Raw genomic sequence first — 21,923 nt, forward strand, 5'->3', positions numbered from 1 at the left:
GCCTGGAGGAACGTTGTCCATAGGGTCGCGATGGGTCGGACACGACTTCGCAACTAACAACAACAACAACATGTTGGATTGATTACAGTAGTGCTGTTTCCAATAAAGGAGAATATTTGTAGCTCAGGGTTGAAATGGTGCTCTCTACGATTGTTTTCTTGCAGATATTTCATTACCAAATTAAATGCTGACCAAACTAGGTAACTTCCTCAGTGCTAGCTAGCATCAGTGTTAATTTGGATAATATCTGCAAGAAAACAGCTAAGCTCAGAAAGTACCAAGGAGCCATCATAGTGATATGTATATGGCAAGTATATTTTCGTTTAGCCGGTTATATTCCTGCAGCATATGTATAGTAATTATGGTAAAGTGAACCAAAAAAATTGGATTAACTGTGTGTAAGCAGACAAAACCATTGTGAATTGGCTTTGAGCAAAAAATCTCAACTGCATCTTGGAACACCAAAACATAAACATAGGAAATACTTAGTGGATTTAGTTTTTATTCATGTGCCAACAGCAGCTTCTAATGAACTGTACCTAAGCAATTTTATTTTATATATTGGTGAGGGAAAGGTGCTAATAATAGCCTGATATGATTATACCTTCTCCATTTTCTATAAACAGATGTGTAGTAAATGGGAAAGAAAATTTACTGGCAGCTGATTTCTTTTGTGGATAGTTTAACACACTATTTTCCTTCTTATTTTTTCAATATTCCAGTCTAGTGAAACATCAGAAACAGTTCTCCAAACAAAACTGAAGCAACTAGCTCGGCAGGCATTGGACAGGTAATTCTTGGAATTTTGTACTCACAATCCAAATAACAGTCCAGAACTGTGACATAACCATGTCTCAGGTATACAAGAAGACATTTTAACTGTTTGAAAGTAATTCTGAATATATTTTTTTTCATTCTGGTTTGTTCAGTATTGAATAAAACAAGGCTTGGCATAATTTCTAAAACAGAAGTCTTATATGTAATCATAGCTCATATTCATATGATTTAGGTTTTGTGTAAAGTAACTTGTAATAATTGAGTTGCACTTAATTCCCAGCTACTCATTAGTTTGGTTGGTGAGAGCAGAATCCACAATTTTGTTTGACCCTTGTGGTTTATATGTCAATAGGGAAGCATATAAAAGCAAAGGTTAAGAATGAACCTACTCTTTTTGCTGTATTGCAATTGCCATTTCCTTTAACTTAATTGTAGAGCTGAAGCACTGAAAGATTCAAAGCCATCTCAGAAAGACAAACCAGCTCCAGTGAAGCAAAGTCAGCCAGTGAGAACGTTTTTTCCATTGGGACCTGATTTTTCCTTGAATGATAAGCCACAGTCCATCAGACCTGTTCATGCTAGTGAACCTCAAGGTCAGCGATATACTGTGGAGGAGATCCAAGTGCTTAGGTAAGGGAGGAAAAATATATCTGCAACATGTTTATATAAAACGTAATTTCTAATCTAGGCTACAATCTAGTTTATTGAATAGGTTAGCTTTTAAATAAATGTGTTTAGAATTTCATGCTGAAAAATACTATCCTAGAGATGAATGCAGCAGAATTTCTATATAAACTCCATTTGCTATTTCATGATTTTTAAAACCAGCATGCAGACATGCTTATAGATGAGTGTATTCAAAATATCAGGAAGTGAGTCACATTTTCTTCAGGAAGCAAATGAAAGAAGAAAAACAGTTGCTAATATTATGGTCTGAAACTTCCTTCACGCCCAGCTCTGCTCTGGGTAAGTTACATAGACACATCCATATAGTTTTCCTATCTTAGGAGAGAAGAAGTTTGTTGTTGCCACCTCCTGGTTGCTTTTGCCCTTTGTCTAATCCAGGGGTGTCAAACTCAATTTTATTGAGGGCCGCATCAGGATTGCGGTTGCCCTCAAGGGGCCGGGTGAGTATGGCCAGGGTGGGCGTGACTAGAGTGCATATGGCCTACTGGGTGGGCGTGGCCAGCTCTATATCATTCGCATCAAGGGTGCCTATGGGGGCCTGGGCAGGAGTGGGACAGATCTGAGGGTCTCTAGCAGAAGGAGGGTCTCTGGGTCAGGGACAAAGCAGTGGGGGCCGTTCCCTCACTGTTTCCAGGATGGCTTCGCGGGCCGCATGAAACCACTTCGCGGGCCGGATCCGGCCCCCGGGCCTTGTGTTTGACATGTCTGGTCTAATCTGACCATCAGCCCTGAAATTCCCAGATAGTACCTCATCCAAGCTGCTTAATTTTGTTCATTAAATAAATTCAGCTAGATGCTTCTGCTCTTTTTGGAGATTGGTATAATATTGCATAGTAAATAGATGAATCAGCTTTCTTCAAGCTGCTCCCTGTTGGATGTGATGGGCTGCAGATATTTAGAATAACAATGTTCATGGAGATTTGAGGAGTTGGTACTCATTGCATGATGGGGGCAATACATGGGAAAGGCTAGGTCTAGTTGATCTAGAATCACATTTCTACATGCTTAAAACAATTTAAAGTAGTGTTTTGTTTAAAAGCTCTATAGGTAGTCTTTAGTTGGGACAGGAGTTTCCATTGTTAAGCAGGGAGGTTGGTAAGTGCCACTGGAGTTTTTAAGCTAATCATGTAGTTGTTAAACAAACCTGGCTTCCCCCTATTGAGTTTGCTTGTCAGAAGCGCACCGGGATAAGTTGCAAATGGCAATTACATTACCCCAGAATGCTGCAGTCATCGTAAATACATGTTGGTTGCCAAATGCCAACATTCTGATCAGATAATCTTGGGGATGCTGCAATAGTCATAAGCACAGGGACTGTTATAAGTCACTTTTCCAGGGCCATTGTAACTATGAATGGTTGTAAAGTGGAGGATTGCCTGTAGAAGCATCTAAGGGAAAATGCTGAAGGAACTGTGGCCATTTCACTTGAAAGAAATAGAGCAGCCTGGTTCTCAAAAGTTTTTTTTTCTTTTTAAGAAATCCTTTATTACTGGGCATTTCCACATTAAATTAAGGTAGAAATGTCTAAGACTGACTTGGGGAGAAAAGAGAGAAGTACAAAATCTGTAATCATTAAGTGCCCTATGGCAGGGGTCCCCACCCCTCGGTCTGCGGACCACTACCTGTTTGTGGCCCATTGGGAATTGGCTGCAAATGGCTGGCAAGTATGGAAAGCTCCATTTTTTTAAAAAAAAAATCCCATTTATATCCCGCCCTTCTCCGAAGACTCAGGGCGGCTTACAATTTAAAGCACAAATCAATGTGCTTAGCAATAGGCTTCATTCTATGTATATGCCTGCTTATTAGGGCTTTCACCGCCCCGCCCCCCAAGCGGCATTATTACAAAGTCAGCTTAATTGCCCCCAACAATCTGGGTCCTCATTTTACCTACCTCAGAAGGATGGAAGGCTGAGTCAACCTTGAACCTGGTGGGACTCGAACCTGCACTAATTGCAGGCAGCTGGTGTTACTTAAGGAGGCATTAGCCCACTGCTCCACCATTTGCACAAGCAGCATACATGCAGGCAACACCATCCCCTCCCCCTGTCACCACTGCTGGTCCACAGAGCCAGAAAGGTTGGGAACTGCTGCCCTATGGCAAGCATTTAGTGGAAACAGTGGGCAATGATAGTATGAGAATTCTAGGGCTCTTAGATTAGGAAGTTGAAAAAAACTTCCTGTAAAAAGAAAGACCATAGCAACCATCTTGTAAGAAAAATACATGGATGTAGCTCTAGAAATAGTTTAATGGCAGCACTTGCCATAACCAAAGGGATCTAGGGTCCTCTCAGCAGGAAGTTTTTAAGCTTTTCAAAATGAGCTTTATGTAGTTTTAATTATTCTATCACATACCTCCATGGCTTTGTCTCTTTGAAAGGTGGAATGTTGGAATACTTTTAAAACAACAGTTTGCTCTGTAAACAGGACTTTCAATGCAAACTGAAGAAAAATTGTGCACAAGATCTATATGTTTAATTCAGGTCTCATAGTAGGAAGGGACCCAAATACTAAGCAGAACAAATCCTCATTGGCATGAAGAGAAAGAAGTAGAATTTGAACAAGTTCTGTTTTTCTAACATCTTGCCCTTTGTATTTAGGAAGACATCAAAAATAAATGGCACTGAATACGTCCCTTTCATGAGTGTTGATCTGAGAGAACGCTTTGCTTTTCCAATACCTTTCTCGTAAGTTTTATCTTTTTACACACCAAATACTTTTTTCACTGCTCACCTTTTAGAGCTTTCAGTATTGCTGAACTGTGATACTGTAATAAACTATAATTACTGATATGTATGTATGCATACTGTTTATGTATGTGTGAATGATGGATGCATGAATGGACAGCAAAAAAACATGCTCAACATCTGGTTATCAGTAGCAATTTTTCAAATTGTGCTGTTTTGGGGGAAAAATCATACAACTTTACATACTGTATGAATGTAAATCTGAAGAATTGTTATGTGGTGCACGTGAGTACATTAATCATGTTTTAAACATGGAAATTTTTTCAAGGTTTTTTGTCTTATACGCCGGAAAATACTTACATGCCCTGCCCTCCCTGTCCGTCGCAGAGGAGGCGAAGGCCCGACTGGCCCCGCCGGCCCTCCCGCTGCTCCCGCCGGCCCCCAAGGCGCAGCGTTTCCCAGGCGGCAGGCAGCGCCGGAGGGCAGCCGCCACCCCGCCACGGCCGGTGCCCCTCCTGCTTCCCCCCCAGGCCTTGAACTTCTCCCATTCGGCGCAGGGCGGGGCAGCTCCGCCCGCAGCCTCTTTTTCATGTGCCGCTTCCCTCTCACCGTCGGCCAAGGTGCGCTCGGCCCGGGCTCCCGGTCCCTCTTCCCGGCCGGCTTCCCGCCCTGCCCCTCATGGAGCTGGACTGGCGTGCAGCCTCTCGGTGCGGCTGCTTTTCCTGGGCAGCCTGGCGGTGCGGCTCCTGCGCTCGGACCTGTTGCTGAGCCGGCGGCTGCTGCTGCGCATGGGGCTGCTGGCTGTCCTACAGGCGCTGGGCCGTCCTGCCGCTGCCCCTCAACGCCGCGCTCACGGCGGCTGCCTGCTGGCTCGTCTTGGCCAGGACCGCCCGGCGGAAGCGCAGCATCAGACAGGAGCAGGACTTCCCTGCCGGCTCCCGTCCGACGCTCCTCCCTCTTGAGGCAGCTGCTGCCTCAAGAGGGAAGAGCGTTGGACGGGAGCCGGCTCTTCCCTCTTGAGGCAGGAGCTGCCTCAAGAGGGAAGAGCATTGGACGGGAGCCGGCAGGGAAGTCCTGCGTGCGCGTGCGTGTGCAGGACTTCCCTGCCGGCTCCCGTCCGACGCTCTTCCGTCTTGAGGCAGCATCCCCGAGGACTCCTTAGGAGCTGGGGAGCAGCTGGGGAGTGCGGGCGTGCGCAGGACTGCCCTGCCGGCTCCCGCCAGACGCCACCCACTGATTTTCCGGCGTATAAGACGACTGGGCGTATAAGACGACCCCCCAACTTTTGAGGTGATTTTCATGGGTTAAAAAGTCATCTTATACGCCGGAAAATACGGTATGTATCAGTTTGGCGATCTGTGAAAGCAATGGCTTCTTGCAGTGTATTTTCCAATGAATCTTTACCTTGCTAATTTTGGCTTCTTCCAGTGTCAGACTTATGATGTCTGAAATGTGGACCTGAATAATATAGCAGGAATTACTGCTTTATTTTCTCTTTTAAAGCTAGAACTCTTTCCAGGTTTGGGGGGGGGGGGGGAAATCCCAAAAAAGTGGTCCTCTGGATTACCTCTAACAATTGTTGTAAACTCTATTTTTAAATTGCCACGATTCTGCTCACCCTTTCTGTAAGTTAAATATCTCTCCAAAGACTATCTGCTAACACTTGTTTACATGTTGTGCTGAGTTACTGAATAAGCCATAGTAGCTTTATTCCTACATAACATCAGGCCAAAAATCATGGTTTATAAGCCGTAAGGGTAGGGTTTACCCACTGCACTATACTATAATGTATTACAGTTAATCTTCGTTTAGCATGATGTAGATCTTAGCCAATGAGGCAATAGCTTGTGTCTTCTTAGAGCCAGGGTAATTTAGAGGATGTATATGCAAGGACCCGAGAAGTAAAAAAAAAAAGAATTAGAAAATAAGGAATGTTCTATAATAAAGAGACTAGTTTGACTGAAGTGTAACATGCTCAAATTCAGATTAGGAACTAAATGGGTTTTATTAAGACCTGGGAAGCTAAGAACAAAACCATAAAAATGTAGTTTTGGGTCGCATGCACTGAAAATATTTAATTTTTTTTTTAAAAAAAAAAATCCTGAACAATAAGATGAAATGATATTTGCTAAGTATAGTATACTTACCAAGCAGTTTTGATTTCAGAGATAAATGTGGCCCATTGCCTTTGTCTCCTAAGCAAAAGGCCGTGTTTTCCCGGTGGATACGGCCAAACGATATAACAAATAATCCCACTATGATCTATACTGTGTCAAGCTTCAGCATTAAACAGGTAAACCTGATTTTTTTCCTGTTTCTCTTTTTATCTTTTGTCTGCAAAGTTGCTTTCTTGTATATATTGTACACTTACAGTTTTGTGAAAGTTTAACAATCACAATTGGGATTGGCAACTCCATCTCTAATCAATATGGATATTAAGTTAGATAACACATCACCATTAACTTGCAGCTTTACTGCTGCTTTTCCATTAATTCTGTTTTCAAAAGCCACCTGTGAAATGCACAAATAGTAATCACATGATTATAGGACAATACAGCAACTATAAATAAATGCAGGTAGTGAAGCAATGAATTCAATCACATGATCATGGAGACACTGCAGTAGCCGTAAGAGCAAGGTTCAGTGGTAAAGTTACTTTTCCAGCATCATTGCAACTTTGAGCAGTCACTAAACAGAGCAGTCACTAGATAAGATCTACCTGTAATTTCACCTATATTTGTTTTTAACGGAAAAAGAAGACTGGATGTTGCCTTACTCGGTCTCTTCTCTCTGTTTGCAAGCCCTGCAGCCTCAGTGTCTCTTCTCTGGTTTTATCAACGTCTTGTGCTAATAGGCTCCAGGAATATTGTCCAAGAGTAGAACCACTGTTCCATTTGCAGATTCAGACCCAGTAAAGGCAGTTGTCTCATGATAGTGAATGGAAATGAGGGAGGAGTGAGGAAGAGAACTAGTGACAAATGTTATCATTAAAACACATTGAAAATGCTTTCGAAATAAGTTTGAATCTGTCAGAGAATTGACAGATTTCTAATTCAACTGAGGAAATAAAAATAGCCTTGAGTTGGATCAAAGTTGTCTCTATTATTATGCTGAACTGTAAGAACTAAATTCCTGAATTCTGTTTGTACTTGTTTACTCTTTTGGGTTCTTAGACAATTGTATCAGATTGTTCCTTTGTTGCTTCACTTGCTATCAGTGCAGCTTATGAAAGAAGATACAACAAAAAATTGATCACAAGGTACACTTTTTTCTACTCTGACTTGCAGGAGTTTTCTTTAATAATTTTATTTGTTGCCAGTAACACTTAATTTGGGATGCACCTTATTCTGATTTAAACTTTAGAAGTCAATAGCTTTGATTTTAGTTGACAGTTTCAACATACTTTGTCAAATTGCTTTTTCATTTAATGTGTACAGTATTTTTCTGGATTTCTGATCAAGTCCTAAAGGAAAGAGATAAATCATTCAAAGATAAAATGCCTTAGTAGCAAAAATTTTATTCTGCAGACCTGTTTATAGAAAAAAAGTGACTTTGTGTAGGAGATTCTGAAGTACTCATTATAGTTGTTTCACAAATATCACCAATGTTTGTAAACAAATGCTTTCATACTTGCATTCTAAATTGCATTGCAGTATATATAAAATTTGCTTTGCACAATCTTCTGAGTATTATCTTGTTCCCCATTCTTCAATGGGATCCTAAGCTAGTGTTTTTCTACCTGAGGAACTTTAAGATGGATGATCCCATTCTGGCTGTCGGAATTTTGGGAGTTGAAATCCATCCATCTTTAACTTCATAAGACTGAGAAACAATGGTCTAGTTACAAGGTTTAATGTTAGGTTCCTTCATATCAGTGGCAATATCTGAATTCTAAACTTAAAAATTTCAAGGTAAATCCGTTATAAGTTCCTTCTTTAATTTTTAAGTTGTTTAATTGGGTGATGCTATAATTTTGTTTAAAAAAATATGCCCAAAAGTAAGTTTTCCATAAAAGTGAAAAGCAGTAACAATCTATATTTGCTATTAAGTTATTCTGGTAAGTGCTATCCTTGTGTTTCATTGTCAGAGTATTTTACTTTCTCATACAGTGTTTTCATTTCTAACATTTCCTAGCGTAATTTGTGCCTTGAGATTTTTTTTAATGACGTAGAGCTTAAATCAGGGGTCCCTGGGCCACAGCCCACTACTGATCGGAATCAGGAATCAGATCGGAATTGGAATCAGGTCACGCAAGTGGTGGGCGTGTGCACACAAAGCTCCACTTGCGCATATGGTAGGCGCTCATGCTCGCATGTGTAACTCCATTTGTGCGAGCAGTGGGTAATCACACTCACATGTGAATTCCATTTATGCAAGCGATGTGCGTGTGTGCCACTTGCACAATTGAGCTGCTTGTGCACGAGTCTGCCTCTCGCATGAAACCATTCCCTCTCTCCCCCCCCCCCCTGGTCACCAAGCTGGAACGTTGGGACTGTTGGCTTAAATGATGTATATCTAATATCTACAGAATGTAGTCTAATTTTGATTCATGTTTTTCTCAACATAGCATCATTTACCCACAGAATAAAAAAGGAGAGCCAGAATATAATCCATGTGGAAAATACATGGTCAAGCTGCACATCAATGGTGTCCCTAGAAAGGTAGAGATTTAACAGGTTTTATAAGCCCTCTATCCCATCATCCAATGGGTTTCTAACAATCTTGCTTCTGCAAACCTTCCTTTTGTAATAATTTCCTCAAAAATCTTACCAAAAGGATAATGTTTGCAGTTTTGCTTTGCATATTGTTTGATCTTATTCCATGTATTTTGACCAGGTGGTCATTGATGATCTGTTACCAGTAGATCACAGTGGAGAACTTCTCTGCTCCTATTCAAACAACAAAAATGAGCTCTGGGTATCATTGATAGAAAAAGCTTACATGAAAGTCATGGGAGGTTATGATTTTCCAGGTTCAAATTCGGTGAGTATTATGTAATTCTTGGCAAAATGTTAAAAAAAAGTCAGCTGACAAAATATCCCTTAGACTTAGTAGATAATTTTCCTTTTAATCTAGTTCAGTTTTTCTCACTGCAGTGGCCACCAGGTATTTTGAGGAACAACTGTCAACGAGGTTAAGGATGATAGAATTGTAGTCCAAAAAAATTGTATACTAAAAACTACGAAACTAAAACTACAAAAACTACAAAAATTGTAATTAAAATTTGAAAATAAAAAGGCAAGTTACAACGTTGTGATTAAAACTGTACAATTAGATACTCAGTACAAAAAAATTGTATAAAAGAGATTGTAGTCCCCAATGTTTTGTAGTTTGTTTAGCAGAGTTGAACATGAAATGTGTGCTTCAATATAAACATAGTAGTGAGAATACTTGGCCTAATTACAATCACATTTTAAATTTAATCTCTGTAATTGTCAAGGAACCATTGTATTTGCCATCCAACAAAGAAGCAAAAAAGGAATTGACTCGTGTAATACAATTCTATCTTATTTGAAAACTAATACAAAATGTAAGATTACTATTCTGTTTCCTTATACGCCTGCATTAGAGAAAAAGAAATTTTGCAGAGATGTAGAATTATTATCGAAATGTATGCTCATCAAAAACTGCACTTCCCTGGAAGTATGATTTCATTAACCTGAATTGTACATTTTTTGTTGGTGATGACAGAATATTGATCTTCATGCATTGACTGGTTGGATTCCTGAGAGGATTGCCATGCACTCAGACAATCAAACATTTAACAAGGATAGTTCTTTCAGAATGCTTTACCAAAGGTAATTTTTGCTGATTTCCAAAAATATTGTTACAGTCACAGTGTTGTAAAAGTTCAAGATATTTTTTTTTAATCCACTGTGGACCCTGTTTTTTTGAATGGCTTCCAGGAGAAACAGTGCCTACGTAGTAGGTGTTTGAAGAACGAAACTGACTGAGTATAGGTACATGCCATTGCAACTCAGAAATCCTCCTGAACTTGTGGTTCCTATTACATTTGGAAGTAGAAGCCATGGCCAAGGGATTCTTTGTCAAGCTGCCATGTAGTATGCTATTTATGGCCCAACCTTAGATGAGAAGACTCGGCTACAGTTACTCATGGCTTCATCAGCACTCAGTTGACCTAAAATGCAGCACCCTACATGGCAGTTATTGGGTGGAGTATATTATATCTGTATTTACCTGCACCTGTACAAGTCCTTGAATTTGTTTTCTCTTGGCTTCTATATGCACGTTAATCTTTAAACCTGTTTACATCTTGGTTCCAAGATACCTTCAGGACTGTCCCACTAGAATTGGCCTGACTGATTCTTTTTGGGAAAAGCAGCTGGTGGTTCCCCATTTTACGAAGATATATCATGGCCAAAACACATAGATGTAGTCCTGAAAGTAATATCTATGGGACAGTCAGAATTATAAAGAATCCAGTTCCAGGGGTGAAGATGAAAGTGTGCTATGTTTAATGTTCCAGGATTCAGTGGCCAGGGATTGACATAAGGGACTGGCTAAATTAGAAATATTGAGAAATGAGGGGAGAGTGTGTGAAATTTTCCCCATTATTTCCTAGAATTTTCTTGAATGTCTGTAGTAGCCGTCACATAGTTATATTTTCCAAAATAGTATCTGTGTTTTTTTATTTAGAAAACTAAATAGCCAGGCAATGAATGGGGGAAGCATTAGCAGCCATGTCTAAAGTAAACTTTTTGTTCTTGGCCAGATTTCACAAGGGGGATGTGCTTATTACAACAGCTACAGGAGTGATGACTGATGAAGAAGGGGAACAGTGGGGTTTAGTACCAACCCATGCCTATGCCGTTTTGGATATTAGAGAATTCAAGGTAACTGAAATAAGAACATTTGGGCTGCCCTTGAGGACCACTCGGAGGCTCCAACTGGTGCAGAATGCAGCCGCGAGAGTTGTGTTGGGGGTCTCCCGATACTCCCATGTTACACCTCTGCTCCGTGAGCTGCATTGGCTTCCAGTTGCCTTCCGGGTGAGATTCAAGGTGCTGGTAATGACCTTTAAAGCCCTACATGGCATGGGTCCGGAGTACCTTAGGGAGCACCTGCGGCCGGCATCAACTTCCCTCCGCCCAGTGCGCTCCCACAGAGAGGACCTCCTCAGGGTGCCACCGGTCAGAGAGTGCCGACTGGTGACCCCCAGGGGGAGGGCGTTCTCTGTGGGTGCGCCGGATCTGTGGAACCGTTTACCGGTTGAGCTCCAGATGGCTCCCGACCTTCGTTCCTTCCAACGCGATCTAAAGACCTACTTGTTTGAACAAGCCGGCCTGGTCTGATGGGTTTGGGTTTTATCATTGTTTTTATGTAATTTATTGTTGTACTGTATTGGGCATTATGGTTTAATCTCTTCTTAATTTTTGTATCTCTGTATTTTAGTATTTATTGCCTTGTTCACCACCCTGAGTCCTTCGGGAGAAGGGCGGTATACAAATTAAATTAATAAATAATAAATAAATAAATACTCTTATGGTTGACATGACATGATTTTTTTCTTTTTTTAATCTGATCTCTTGTACTGCTGCTCAAAAACTGAGGGAAAGACAGACTTTGAAAAATCTGTCCAATTAGTCTTTTTTGGTCCCAAGCATTTCGGGATTAAAATGCTTAAAATAATGGAATAATGTTAGAAAGGTAAACAAGTCCATTGCAGAGGTGACACCTTAGTTCATTTTTTGAAGCCATTGGAGCCCTCTTTCCCGTCTCACCCCTGACATTTGCTGAGGAAGATTTACAAATTTTCAGTACTTCTTAGAAACAAAATATCAAGTTGTTTTGATATACTGAATGTCCTTAAAAAAATACTGAACTTGAAATTTTTTAAAAAAAAAATCACCCCTGCTTTCTGTGATATTATATGTCCTCTCCGTAGCCCTCGTGAACCCTGCCGTGGCCCTTCTCGTCTACAGTGGTTGAATTCTTTCAAAAATAGAGTTGCCAGTTTCAGATATTGCAGTATAGTGCTATTAAAAATCTGATTTTATCAGCTCATTGTAGGAATTAAATGGCAGAGAGAGAAACAGATAGAGATATTTATTGTAATCCATGATCGATAAAATTAATGACATTTAACTTCTTGTCTTTATTTTCAAAAAGAAATATATTATAAAGTCATATTCTACGTCTCCTCTTTTCCAGGGTCTCCGCTTCCTCCAGTTGAAAAATCCCTGGAGCCACCTACGTTGGAAAGGGAGATACAGTGAAAATGATATCAAGAGCTGGACTTCTGAACTTAAGAAATACTTAAACTTTGATCCCAGAACAGCTCAAAAAATAGACAATGGTAAAAGATCAAGATGATTTTTATTTTTTTATTTTGGGGGGGGGAGGGAACCAAGGCTACAAATGATTTGTTTCTCTTGGTACCCCTTTGTGGTCCAAGAGAAAAATTGCAGATGGCACGGTATCCTACCTCTCGTCAATCTGAAATAGGATTACAATCAAGGATGGTCTTTTGCAAGAGAGAAAAGCAGAGCTGTCTGAATCACTGAATCTTCTGCTTGATAACTGTTTAAGATCCCCTTGCAGGGCTAAAATTTTCCAAGGCTGTTAATGACATATGATACAAACTAGTGCATATTTACCGGAGATAAACACCATTGAAGTAGCGAGGTTAATACTGGAGTAATTGCGAATAAGAAATTGTAACTTCAAAGGAAAGTGGGTGAAGTTAAGCATCTCCACTTAGATTTGGCAGAGGAAAGGCAGTGAGTGAGAGCCAGTGTAGTTTAGTTTATCATAGCAGCTAAAGAACTTATGTGAGACCAGGGAATTCACAAAGTGGTTTGGAGCAAGTCCTGCTTTTGTTCATCCTAATTTACACTTGCTAATCTCACAGATTTAAGGTGAAATATAAATGTAAGAAATAACACAATTCAAGAAATAAGTGATGAATTTTGCTTTATTAAAAATTGGAATCGGTGATCAATTTTAAAAGATCTTGATAAAATTACAGATAATTTCTGCAGTTGTAAAAACAAAACAAACACTGAAATGCATTGTATTCAAGTGCTAAACTGAAACCTGTTGCCGCTTTTGAATAGGTGGAAGATTGTAAGCTAATTTGATTTAGGAACTTCTCAGTACTAATGTATAATACAGTCGTGCAATATAATGTGCATGCATTCTGGGAGTAAGTTTCACTGAATTCTTCGGAACTTATCTTTGAGTAAGAATGCCCAAGATTGCAATAATCTTTAATCCTTTTTTTCTACCATTTGATAATTTAATATTCAGTCACTGGTATTGGATAATAATTCATTGGTAAACAAAATTAAAACATTTTTATCTGCGTGTTTTTCCCTATATAGGAATTTTCTGGATTGCTTGGGAAGATTTATGCAAGTATTTTGATGTTATTTATTTGAACTGGAATCCAGGTCTTTTTAAGGAATCCACCTGCATTCACAGGTTTGTCCAATAGAAAAGGATATAAAATGCTTATTCTTCCTGTATACTTATTGCAAAGTATAGAGATGGAAATAGCAGGAATGTTAACTTATTAGCCTCCCTTAGCCTAACATTCAAGTATTAATCTGTGATGCCTTTCTTTACATTTTGAAGCCTGGCCCAAGAATAAATGATTCATGTTTAAACTGGTGAAAAGTTATACCATCGCTTTTAGAGCATTTGTAAGCTTAGACTTGCACATCTGCAGCTGTTTTTGCTTTATTATTTCTCCCTAGTATTTCATGCTAATTTGCCAGATCAAATTGAGAGCAAGTGGTAGAATATTTAATTGTAATTGTGGAATTGCAATTTTTTAAATACTCATAACTCTATTTCTACATTTCTCTTTTCTGAACAGTACCTGGGATGCAAAACAGGGTCCTGCGAAAGATGCTTACAGCTTGGCTAATAATCCACAGTACAGGCTGGAGGTTCAGTGCCCACAAGGTGGCGCTGCAGTCTGGGTTCTACTCAGTCGACACATTACTGACAAGGTGTTCATCACTTTTCCAAATAACTTGTAAAGGAAGCAAAGTGGGTGTTCTTTACGACAATTGAGTTACCAGAAAGATAGCCCAAATATGAAAAACATATTTGATGCATATCTCCATATACAACGGATTGCAGTGTTCTTATGCCTGATCACAGTGGTACTTCATTAACTGCGGTGTAAACTAGACATGAGCAGAAGGAAGTAACTGGATGGGCTCTTTTAGCCTCCCATCCCCACAAGGATAACCAGTTTTTATCTCATTTCAGATTCCAATCAGAGTTCAGGGACTCATGATAAAAGATTTGGTATTTATATTTATCCTGTAAAAAACGTTTATTTAAAATGAAGATGCATTTTCCCTATCCAGAATTTGCAATCCATTAATTGGGCATATTCCAGATCAGTTGGGCTACTAGCTTATGGCATTTTAGCTCTTGATGTGTGACTATGATGGAACCTGAAGTCTGAAAAAAATCAGAGATACTTAGATATGGGGAGGCTGCTGGATTTGAAAGGTCTAAAACAATTTTATGATAATTTAGGCAAGAAAGAATGTTGAATGAAATCCTGGCCATAAATAGTATATAAATATTTGGTTTTGAGGATTAAAGTGATTTTTGTAATCACTTTTCTGTAGGATGACTTTGCACACAACCGGGAATTCATCACAATGGTGGTCTATAAAACTGATGGGAAAAAGGTATACTACCCTGGTATGTATATCAAAATTCTCTTTCCTAAAACTTTCCTTTCTTCTTGACTAATTGTTGAAGAAAGATAAGAAGTTTGAATATAACTTTGGGTGAGAAGTATGTTTGCTAACCACAGCATCCACTAGGACTAGAGGGATGTCAAAAAAGACAAGATGATGGCCACAGCACAACACTGGACATAAAATGGTCAGAGCTTCAATCCTTCTGGCCTGGCAATCATAAAGTTTCATTCACCTTAAAATATATTTTTATTGATTTCTTGAATTGAAAATTTGGACTAGAAATGTAAGATCTGCCCATCTCTCCATGTTTTTGTGCAGAGAATTTATTTTAGAAAGTTAGTGCTGTATTTGTGCTGCTTCCCTATTAGTACCCTAGTAGAATATTAATTTATTACTTATATTAATTAGAGTAGTTTCAGATTGGTGTATTCTAAATTATTGTTAAATACAAATGAACTTTTTTATTTTCAGCTGATCCTCCACCATACATTGATGGAATTCGAATCAATAGCCCCCACTATCTAACCAAGATAACACTCACTTCTCCAGGCACTCATACATTTACACTTGTGGTTTCTCAGTATGAAAAACAGAACACAATTCATTACACCATCAGGGTAAGTGTATATGTAAACTTTTTAAAATGTTAAATGGAAATCATTAGCACTGCCACATCTTCAACTTCCGTGACTTCCATTATGAAAAATATTGTGTCTATGTAATAAGCTTGATAATGACCATCTGCCTCTGATTAGGATAGAGTTACCACCAAAATCCAGTGTGACTTTGCTTTGCCCAGAGCTCACACAAGTTGAGCTGTGTGTGCATTCACGTGTGTGCTGGCGCATCGCTCACACAGCCCAGTTCCCTTCTCCCAACCAAGCCGCAAAGGTTGGAGACCACTGAGTTGCACAAAAACTGTATAATCAGATAGCTTTTCAGTGAGAAGAAATCAAAATTATATAGTTCCATTCAGGTCCAGCCTTGTATGTTTTCCGAATACACTTCTTTTTTCTTGGGAGTATGAATCTTTCTGGGTTAAAGATTAATTTCTTCTTGATCTTAGGTGTATTCAGCATGCAAGTTTACCTTTTCTAAGATCCCAACACCATATACTGTATCAAAAAGGGTAAGAAATAATTAATTTTGTAGTTAAAATTTTACTACTACATCTTACACAAACCTAACTATTTAAATGTTAGGTATCTACAGTCATGCAAAGTAAGATAGTTTCATAGATATAGAGTTTACTTGCAGTCTTCTTTTGTGGGTTTTTATTACATAATATTGCATTATCTACTCCTTGGATTAGATTGAATAAAAAAGCTGTTCCTAAGTTGAGTTGTATTGGGATGCATGATAGTCGAAGAACATTTGATTGCATGATTGGAATTGTTTAGTCTAGCCAATTTTAATAGCATGAATGTAATATAATGCAAATAACCTTTGAAGTTCTATGCTAGTCAGAATGGCTCCAATCTCTCTTGGGCTGCCTCCCCAAACAGAAGAACCTTTAGAATAGCTCACTGGCTGAAAATTCTAGTCCCAATATATATATAAAGGTCACCAGGTTGGGAGAAAACAACTAAAATGTAGAGTATTTCTCATTAAGCCACTGTTAATAGGTTTTCATATCCTTTTCCCAGGATTAAATGATCCCTCACAGTTTTCTCTGATGTATTATTACCAGTCAGATTATACAGAGATTATGAGCTAGAAAGGAACCCGATGCTTCAAATCCAATTTCACTTTCTGGAACATCTATTCTTGTGTCCCTAAAAGTATGTACTAAGCATGACATCAAGTTAAGTCTATGTGATATGCTGAGAAATGAACTTTATCTTTTAAAATGAATAATGAGGACTGATTAAGTAGGAGAGATGAAATTAAATTGAAAGTTTTTTTAAGAAAAAAGAAGAAAATAGATGTGCCAGTTGAGAAGCTCTTTGGGTGATTTTCTTTCAGGTGAATGGACAGTGGAAAGGTCGCAGCGCTGGAGGATGTGGAAATTTTAGAGATACTTGCAAGAATAACCCTATATACCAGTTTCAAGTAGACAAGACTGGGCCACTCCTGCTTGAACTAAGAGGGCCAAGGTTTGTATAGTGTTTAATGATTGGTTAACAATACAGTTAACCATTTACAGGTAAGACTTGCAGTTTCAGACTTAAAAATATAGATTCACCAGTTGGAATTATGCTATCCATAATTTTCAGCCCGTATTATCAGAAATTAGAAATAAATAGTAGTTTTTAAAAGAATTATCATGTTCAAATTCCGAGCTCTATCCCAAACTGTGAGGCTGCCTTCATACATTATATTTAGCCATAAACAATGATTACAGACTTCAGTGACTAGATTCACATGGCAACTTTGGGAGAACAACAACAACTTTATTGTCACTTTGAATGTACACCAATCAACATGTATCAAAATGAAATTTCGTAGAGCCAATGCAGCTGCAGGCAATCCAGGCGCCGCCATCTTAGAACTGTTAGAACATAATTCTCAAAATAATTCTGGAAGTTAAATACTGTTATGGCTTAGTACAAACTGTGAATCAAATATGCATCCAGATAGAATCAGAGAAGGTACATCATTTTTGAAAAGTTCTAATTTTGATTTAAACTCAGAAACCTTCCAATTTCTGATTCATTTGTAGGCAGTACAGTGTTGGACTTGAAGTTGTAACAGTCTCTACAGTAGGAGATCCGGGATCTTTGGGTTTTCAGAAGAAAAATAGTGGTGATTACAGGTAATAGCTCATCTGATTTCTGCATATTTTATCGCTGTGCTATGAGATGCTTGTATTACATTATCTTCTTTCTGTATTTAACTTTCCAAGGTGTGGCTTTTGCTATCTGGAAATTGAGAATATACCTCCTGGTACTTACAACATTATTCCAAGCACTTTCCTCCCACAACAAGAAGGACCATTTTTCTTGGACTTCAATACTGCTACCCCTCTTAAAATATCACAGTTGCAATGAAGTTACCTGCAAAAACATTTTTAATAAAAATAGCACACTGAAGAACTATCTAAGAACTTACCTGAGAAAATGTTTATATGAGATACATAAAAGGAATGTGGACTGTCATAAGAAGAATTGCATCCTGAAATTAGAGCAGCCTATTATATTATATTTATGGTTGCAAAACAAAGTGGAAAACATGATTTCTGTTATTTGTGCTATGGTAAAGTTGAGGCAAATAAAAAAAAATGCTCATGTACCCTGATACTTAATTTTGATGCCTTTGTTTATACAGAATTAGCATTTTTATATATATTATGGAATTTTAAATTCCATTTTCCTCATCAGTTTTGTTTTTCTAACTGGTATGTCAAAGCAGTTTCAATTCTACCTGCTTAATATGGAATAGTTGTCCTAGAGAAAAATGGTGGAACCAACGAACCATTCAAGGGGTGTGCACAGCATCGGCATCTTCCCACAACATATCCTCAGGGCCATAGCCCTTCAGTCCACTAAATATTGCAGACGTCCCCAGCGAACATGGGAATCCACAATGCGCACCACCTCATATTCCGGCTCTCCATACACTAAAACTGACTCCGGCGGGGGCTCACCAGCACAGCAGACACAAGCAAAAAGTGACCGGTGGAATACCAGGTGGATGCACGTTTGGGCAGGCAGGGTCAGATGGTACACCACTGAGTTGACCGCTTCCACTGGGAATGGGCCTAGGAACTGGTGATCAAGCTTGTGGGATGGTCGCATTGTGGGTATATGCCAGATAGAGAGCCAGAGGTGGTCACCAACCGCCAAGGGAGGCACATCTCGACGTGTTGATCCACAAATTTTTTATAGTCCTCCTTGGCCTGCTCCAATTGTTCCTGTAACACTCGGTGATGAGTTCATGCAAGAAATGTGCAACTGCAGGCACCAGTAAATTCACAATGGTCAGAGGGAACAAACACTGATGAAATCTGTAGGTCACCAAGAATGGAGACATGCAAGTCGAAGCATGCTGGGCATTGTTGTATGCAAACTCTGCCAGCGGCAGCAGATTCCAATTGTCCTGGATGAAATTCACATAGCAATGCAAATACTGCTCTAGCATGGCATTCATCCATTCCATGCCTCTGTCTCTGGATGATGCAAGGATGAGAGACATACCTGCACCTGTATAAGTTCCAAGAGCACCCACCAAAACCAGGCCATGAACTGGGTACCTCGGTCTGACACAGGTAGGCCGTGTAGCCGGATGATGTGACAGCCGTACTGTCTCCTGTGTCATGGGCAATCCTATGCAAAGCACGAAATGGGCCATCTTGGTGAGCATGTCTATCACCATTACCACCGTCATGGCTCCCTGCAAATTCAGGAAAAGCATGACAAAGTCCATGGTTACACTTCCCCAAGGCCTTTCCATATTTGTTTAAGAGCACTTTCTAAAGCTAGATGATATTTCTTCTTTAACTGAAGGATAGTTAACCCATCATCAACCTTGTAAGAGTCCAGGCCAAGTTGATATCCGAGTACATTCAGCTGATTTTTCTGAAGTTCGGTGTCATTTTCAAGTTTTTCTTTCAAACTTCTTCCTTCATCAACATTTCATTCAATATTGCCTCAATGTTGCTGTTTACAACCTGCATGTGTTCAAGCTGTAGCTCTTCTCTAATTCCAACTGCACTCCATAAATTAGAAATTTTCTCATTGAGTCACATTAAACCAGGGAAGAAGCCAAAAGTTCACTTCCTCACAGAGGTTTTGTCCTATGAAGCCTAGAGGCAGTTCTACCACCACTGCCACTCTACAAGTAAAATCCAAACTGAAGAATGCAAAACTACAAGCCAAACCAGCCCAACTCACCAAGCAAGGGAAAAGTTTTCTTTGCAGGACACTTAGCAACTAGGTGATCAGGGCCTCTGCAGTACAGGCACAGGCAGTGCATCTTCTACCACAGAAAACTTTTAGAATGACTATCAGCCAATGCATTGCAAATAAAATGGGAAGGGTACAAAAAAGTACAATAAGTTGTGTAGGGCAGGGGTCAGCAACCTGAAACAGTGAAAGAGCCACTCGGAACCGGTTCCCTCACAAAAGGAAAAACGGAGCTGCAAAAAAAATGTGTGCACATGCTCATATATGCGCGCATGCGCAGAACAGGGTTTGACTGAAGAGTGGAGTCAAGGCGAGATATGCACCTACCCTGCATATTTGAATTGATTGGTTGAACTTTTTTAGTCCCACTTTTTTTTTTGGACTGCACATGGCAGAGGACTGGGAGCCGCAGGAGATGGCTGAAAGAGCCACATGTGGCTCCGGAGCTGTGGGTTGCAGACCTGTGGTGTAGGGTAACCCTAATTGTCTTTATAGCAGGTCAGCAAATATACTGTAGAAAATGGTCACTTCTCCCTTAACTAGGATGTTGGTGATTGCTGGTAATGTGTAAGGGCCAGAATTTGCCACAGGAAAATGATTAAATATCACAACACCCACGAAACAAAACAGTTTAATTTTGTATCTCATAGTTTTTATAAAGGCAATCCCCAAACTAAATTTTATTACATATAGCACCTTACACAGACACAGACTCACTACTAACATTTTTAGTTCTCACTTTATTATTACCATTCCCATTGTTCCTTGCAAAGATCCTCAGCCAAAGTATAACCAAAACAATATGGAAGACTTATATATATATTTGAAGAATGAAGTTGTAAAGATTAAAAATAAACATACTACACATGAAAACAAAAGAGCAGAGGAGGCTTAGTGTGAAATAATTTTTACATTTGTTTTAAGAATATACACATAACATTTGACAAAACAAAAGCCAAATAAATACTGAGAAAATGGATATTGCTAATCAGTAATGCTCAAAAAATATGTTCATTAAGGATGACCTATGTCAATTTTTAGAAATGTTAACTAGTAAAGCAACTCTGCTTTTTACTATTTCTTACTAGCGTAAATACCAATTCTTGCTTACATGCTTCAACTTCTTTTCTATCTTATTTGGATTTTTACTTAAAGGATACTAACTTTTAATTTTTTAACTACTCCAAAAATGCTTGATAATGCAGAGATACTAGAAATTGCTCCCCATGTCAAAGCTATGGCAACATTTCTCTCTTTTAGTTGGTGGGTTGTGGAAGAATCTTCCTGTCTATGCTTAGTGATTATCATAACTGGTACTTCACAACAAAGTGGTATCCTACATTAATGTTTCCAACTGCCCATTTCATTTTGATCATAATATATAAACCAAAACTACTTCCCATCTCCATCCTCCCCCCAGCCATGTAAAAAGCTAGAAGGATCCTGTGCATTAATATTAACATTCTAATTACCTTTGAGGTATAACGTATCAACACTCGTGAATTCTATAGGAAGACTAAAGATATCAAATTCTGTTACATGAAGCAGCTTCCTTTGGTAACCCAAAATACAATGCAAGGTATTTCAAAGGATTTGCTGCTAGCATCCTGGAATTTTATGGTGTTACACAGCAGCTCAAATCACAAATAAGACACCAGCTAATCCTCCAAACCTGGCTTTGCCCTCAGTGCCAGAATGGCCTAAACTTCACAGAGGACTGGTATTAATTATTGCTTCTCCCAAACTGTTACAAAACGTCTTAACAAGGATCGAGATTTCTGTCCTTTGCAATTTCTGTCCTGACCAAGATTTCTATTATATATTTAAATGCGCATATTTTAGCCCTCAGCAATTGTGTAAGTCTTTATTGTACAGTAAAGACAAAAATTTGGCATATATTAGTTATTGGCACTAGGTTTGGACAATCAAAAAACAGTTGTGTATAAATAAATTATATTCCTCATTAGGCTCCGGACATTACTTCACCCAGTTTGTACTATTATTTTGTCTGCACAAACCCCATCCTTGCCTTTCAGGCATTGTAGGGAAAGTTGCTTCAACCGATTGTCCAGAACTGGGCCACTGGAAGAAGAGCTGCTGTCTACGCTCTTATTCTTGTTCACTTTGTCAAGTATCTTGTTCTCAGCTCCTTCTGCCCTGTCTCCTGTGAAAATGAGATGGAAAGATTTTGCAGCTTTGGCCTATAAAGGGTAAAATTCCAGGACCCACCGCAAACCATG

The 21,923-nt window shown here is 39.2% G+C and overlaps 2 protein-coding genes across 5 annotated transcripts in view; one reads left to right on the top strand and one right to left on the bottom strand.

Annotated features, from left to right (window-relative positions):
- CAPN7 (calpain 7) overlaps window positions 1-19,307 on the top strand; it is a 34,012-nt gene extending 14,705 nt beyond the window's left edge. For 2 of the 4 annotated variants that reach the window (XM_083376941.1, XM_083376943.1), the window contains 18 exons: window positions 723-790; window positions 1,213-1,407; window positions 4,062-4,148; window positions 6,315-6,441; window positions 7,322-7,407; window positions 8,716-8,809; window positions 8,985-9,131; window positions 9,840-9,946; window positions 10,882-11,002; window positions 12,321-12,465; window positions 13,493-13,592; window positions 13,990-14,125; window positions 14,762-14,837; window positions 15,311-15,456; window positions 15,906-15,968; window positions 16,805-16,935; window positions 17,502-17,594; window positions 17,685-19,307. In XM_083376941.1, coding sequence (XP_083233067.1) covers window positions 723-790; window positions 1,213-1,407; window positions 4,062-4,148; window positions 6,315-6,441; window positions 7,322-7,407; window positions 8,716-8,809; window positions 8,985-9,131; window positions 9,840-9,946; window positions 10,882-11,002; window positions 12,321-12,465; window positions 13,493-13,592; window positions 13,990-14,125; window positions 14,762-14,837; window positions 15,311-15,456; window positions 15,906-15,968; window positions 16,805-16,935; window positions 17,502-17,594; window positions 17,685-17,829 — 2,067 coding nt within the window. In that variant the 3' untranslated portion in view covers window positions 17,830-19,307. Of the gene's footprint in view, window positions 1-722; window positions 791-1,212; window positions 1,408-4,061; window positions 4,149-6,314; window positions 6,442-7,321; window positions 7,408-8,715; window positions 8,810-8,984; window positions 9,132-9,839; window positions 9,947-10,881; window positions 11,003-12,320; window positions 12,466-13,492; window positions 13,593-13,989; window positions 14,126-14,761; window positions 14,838-15,310; window positions 15,457-15,905; window positions 15,969-16,485; window positions 16,621-16,804; window positions 16,937-17,501; window positions 17,595-17,684 lie in introns of those variants that run through there. The other 2 variants (XR_014494162.1, XM_083376942.1) reach the window with 2 other exon arrangements.
- Window positions 19,308-20,212: 905 nt separating this feature from the next.
- The window catches only part of SH3BP5 (SH3 domain binding protein 5), a 47,880-nt gene continuing 46,169 nt past the window's right edge, over window positions 20,213-21,923 (bottom strand). The window contains exon 9 of the mRNA XM_083376944.1: window positions 20,213-21,847. Within this exon, the coding sequence (XP_083233070.1) occupies window positions 21,666-21,847 (182 nt within the window). The 3' untranslated portion in view covers window positions 20,213-21,665. The remainder of the gene's footprint in view (window positions 21,848-21,923) is intronic.

Source organism: Vipera ursinii (genome assembly GCF_947247035.1).
Source record: "Vipera ursinii genome assembly, chromosome: Z".
NCBI classification, from domain to species: domain Eukaryota; kingdom Metazoa; phylum Chordata; class Lepidosauria; order Squamata; family Viperidae; genus Vipera; species Vipera ursinii.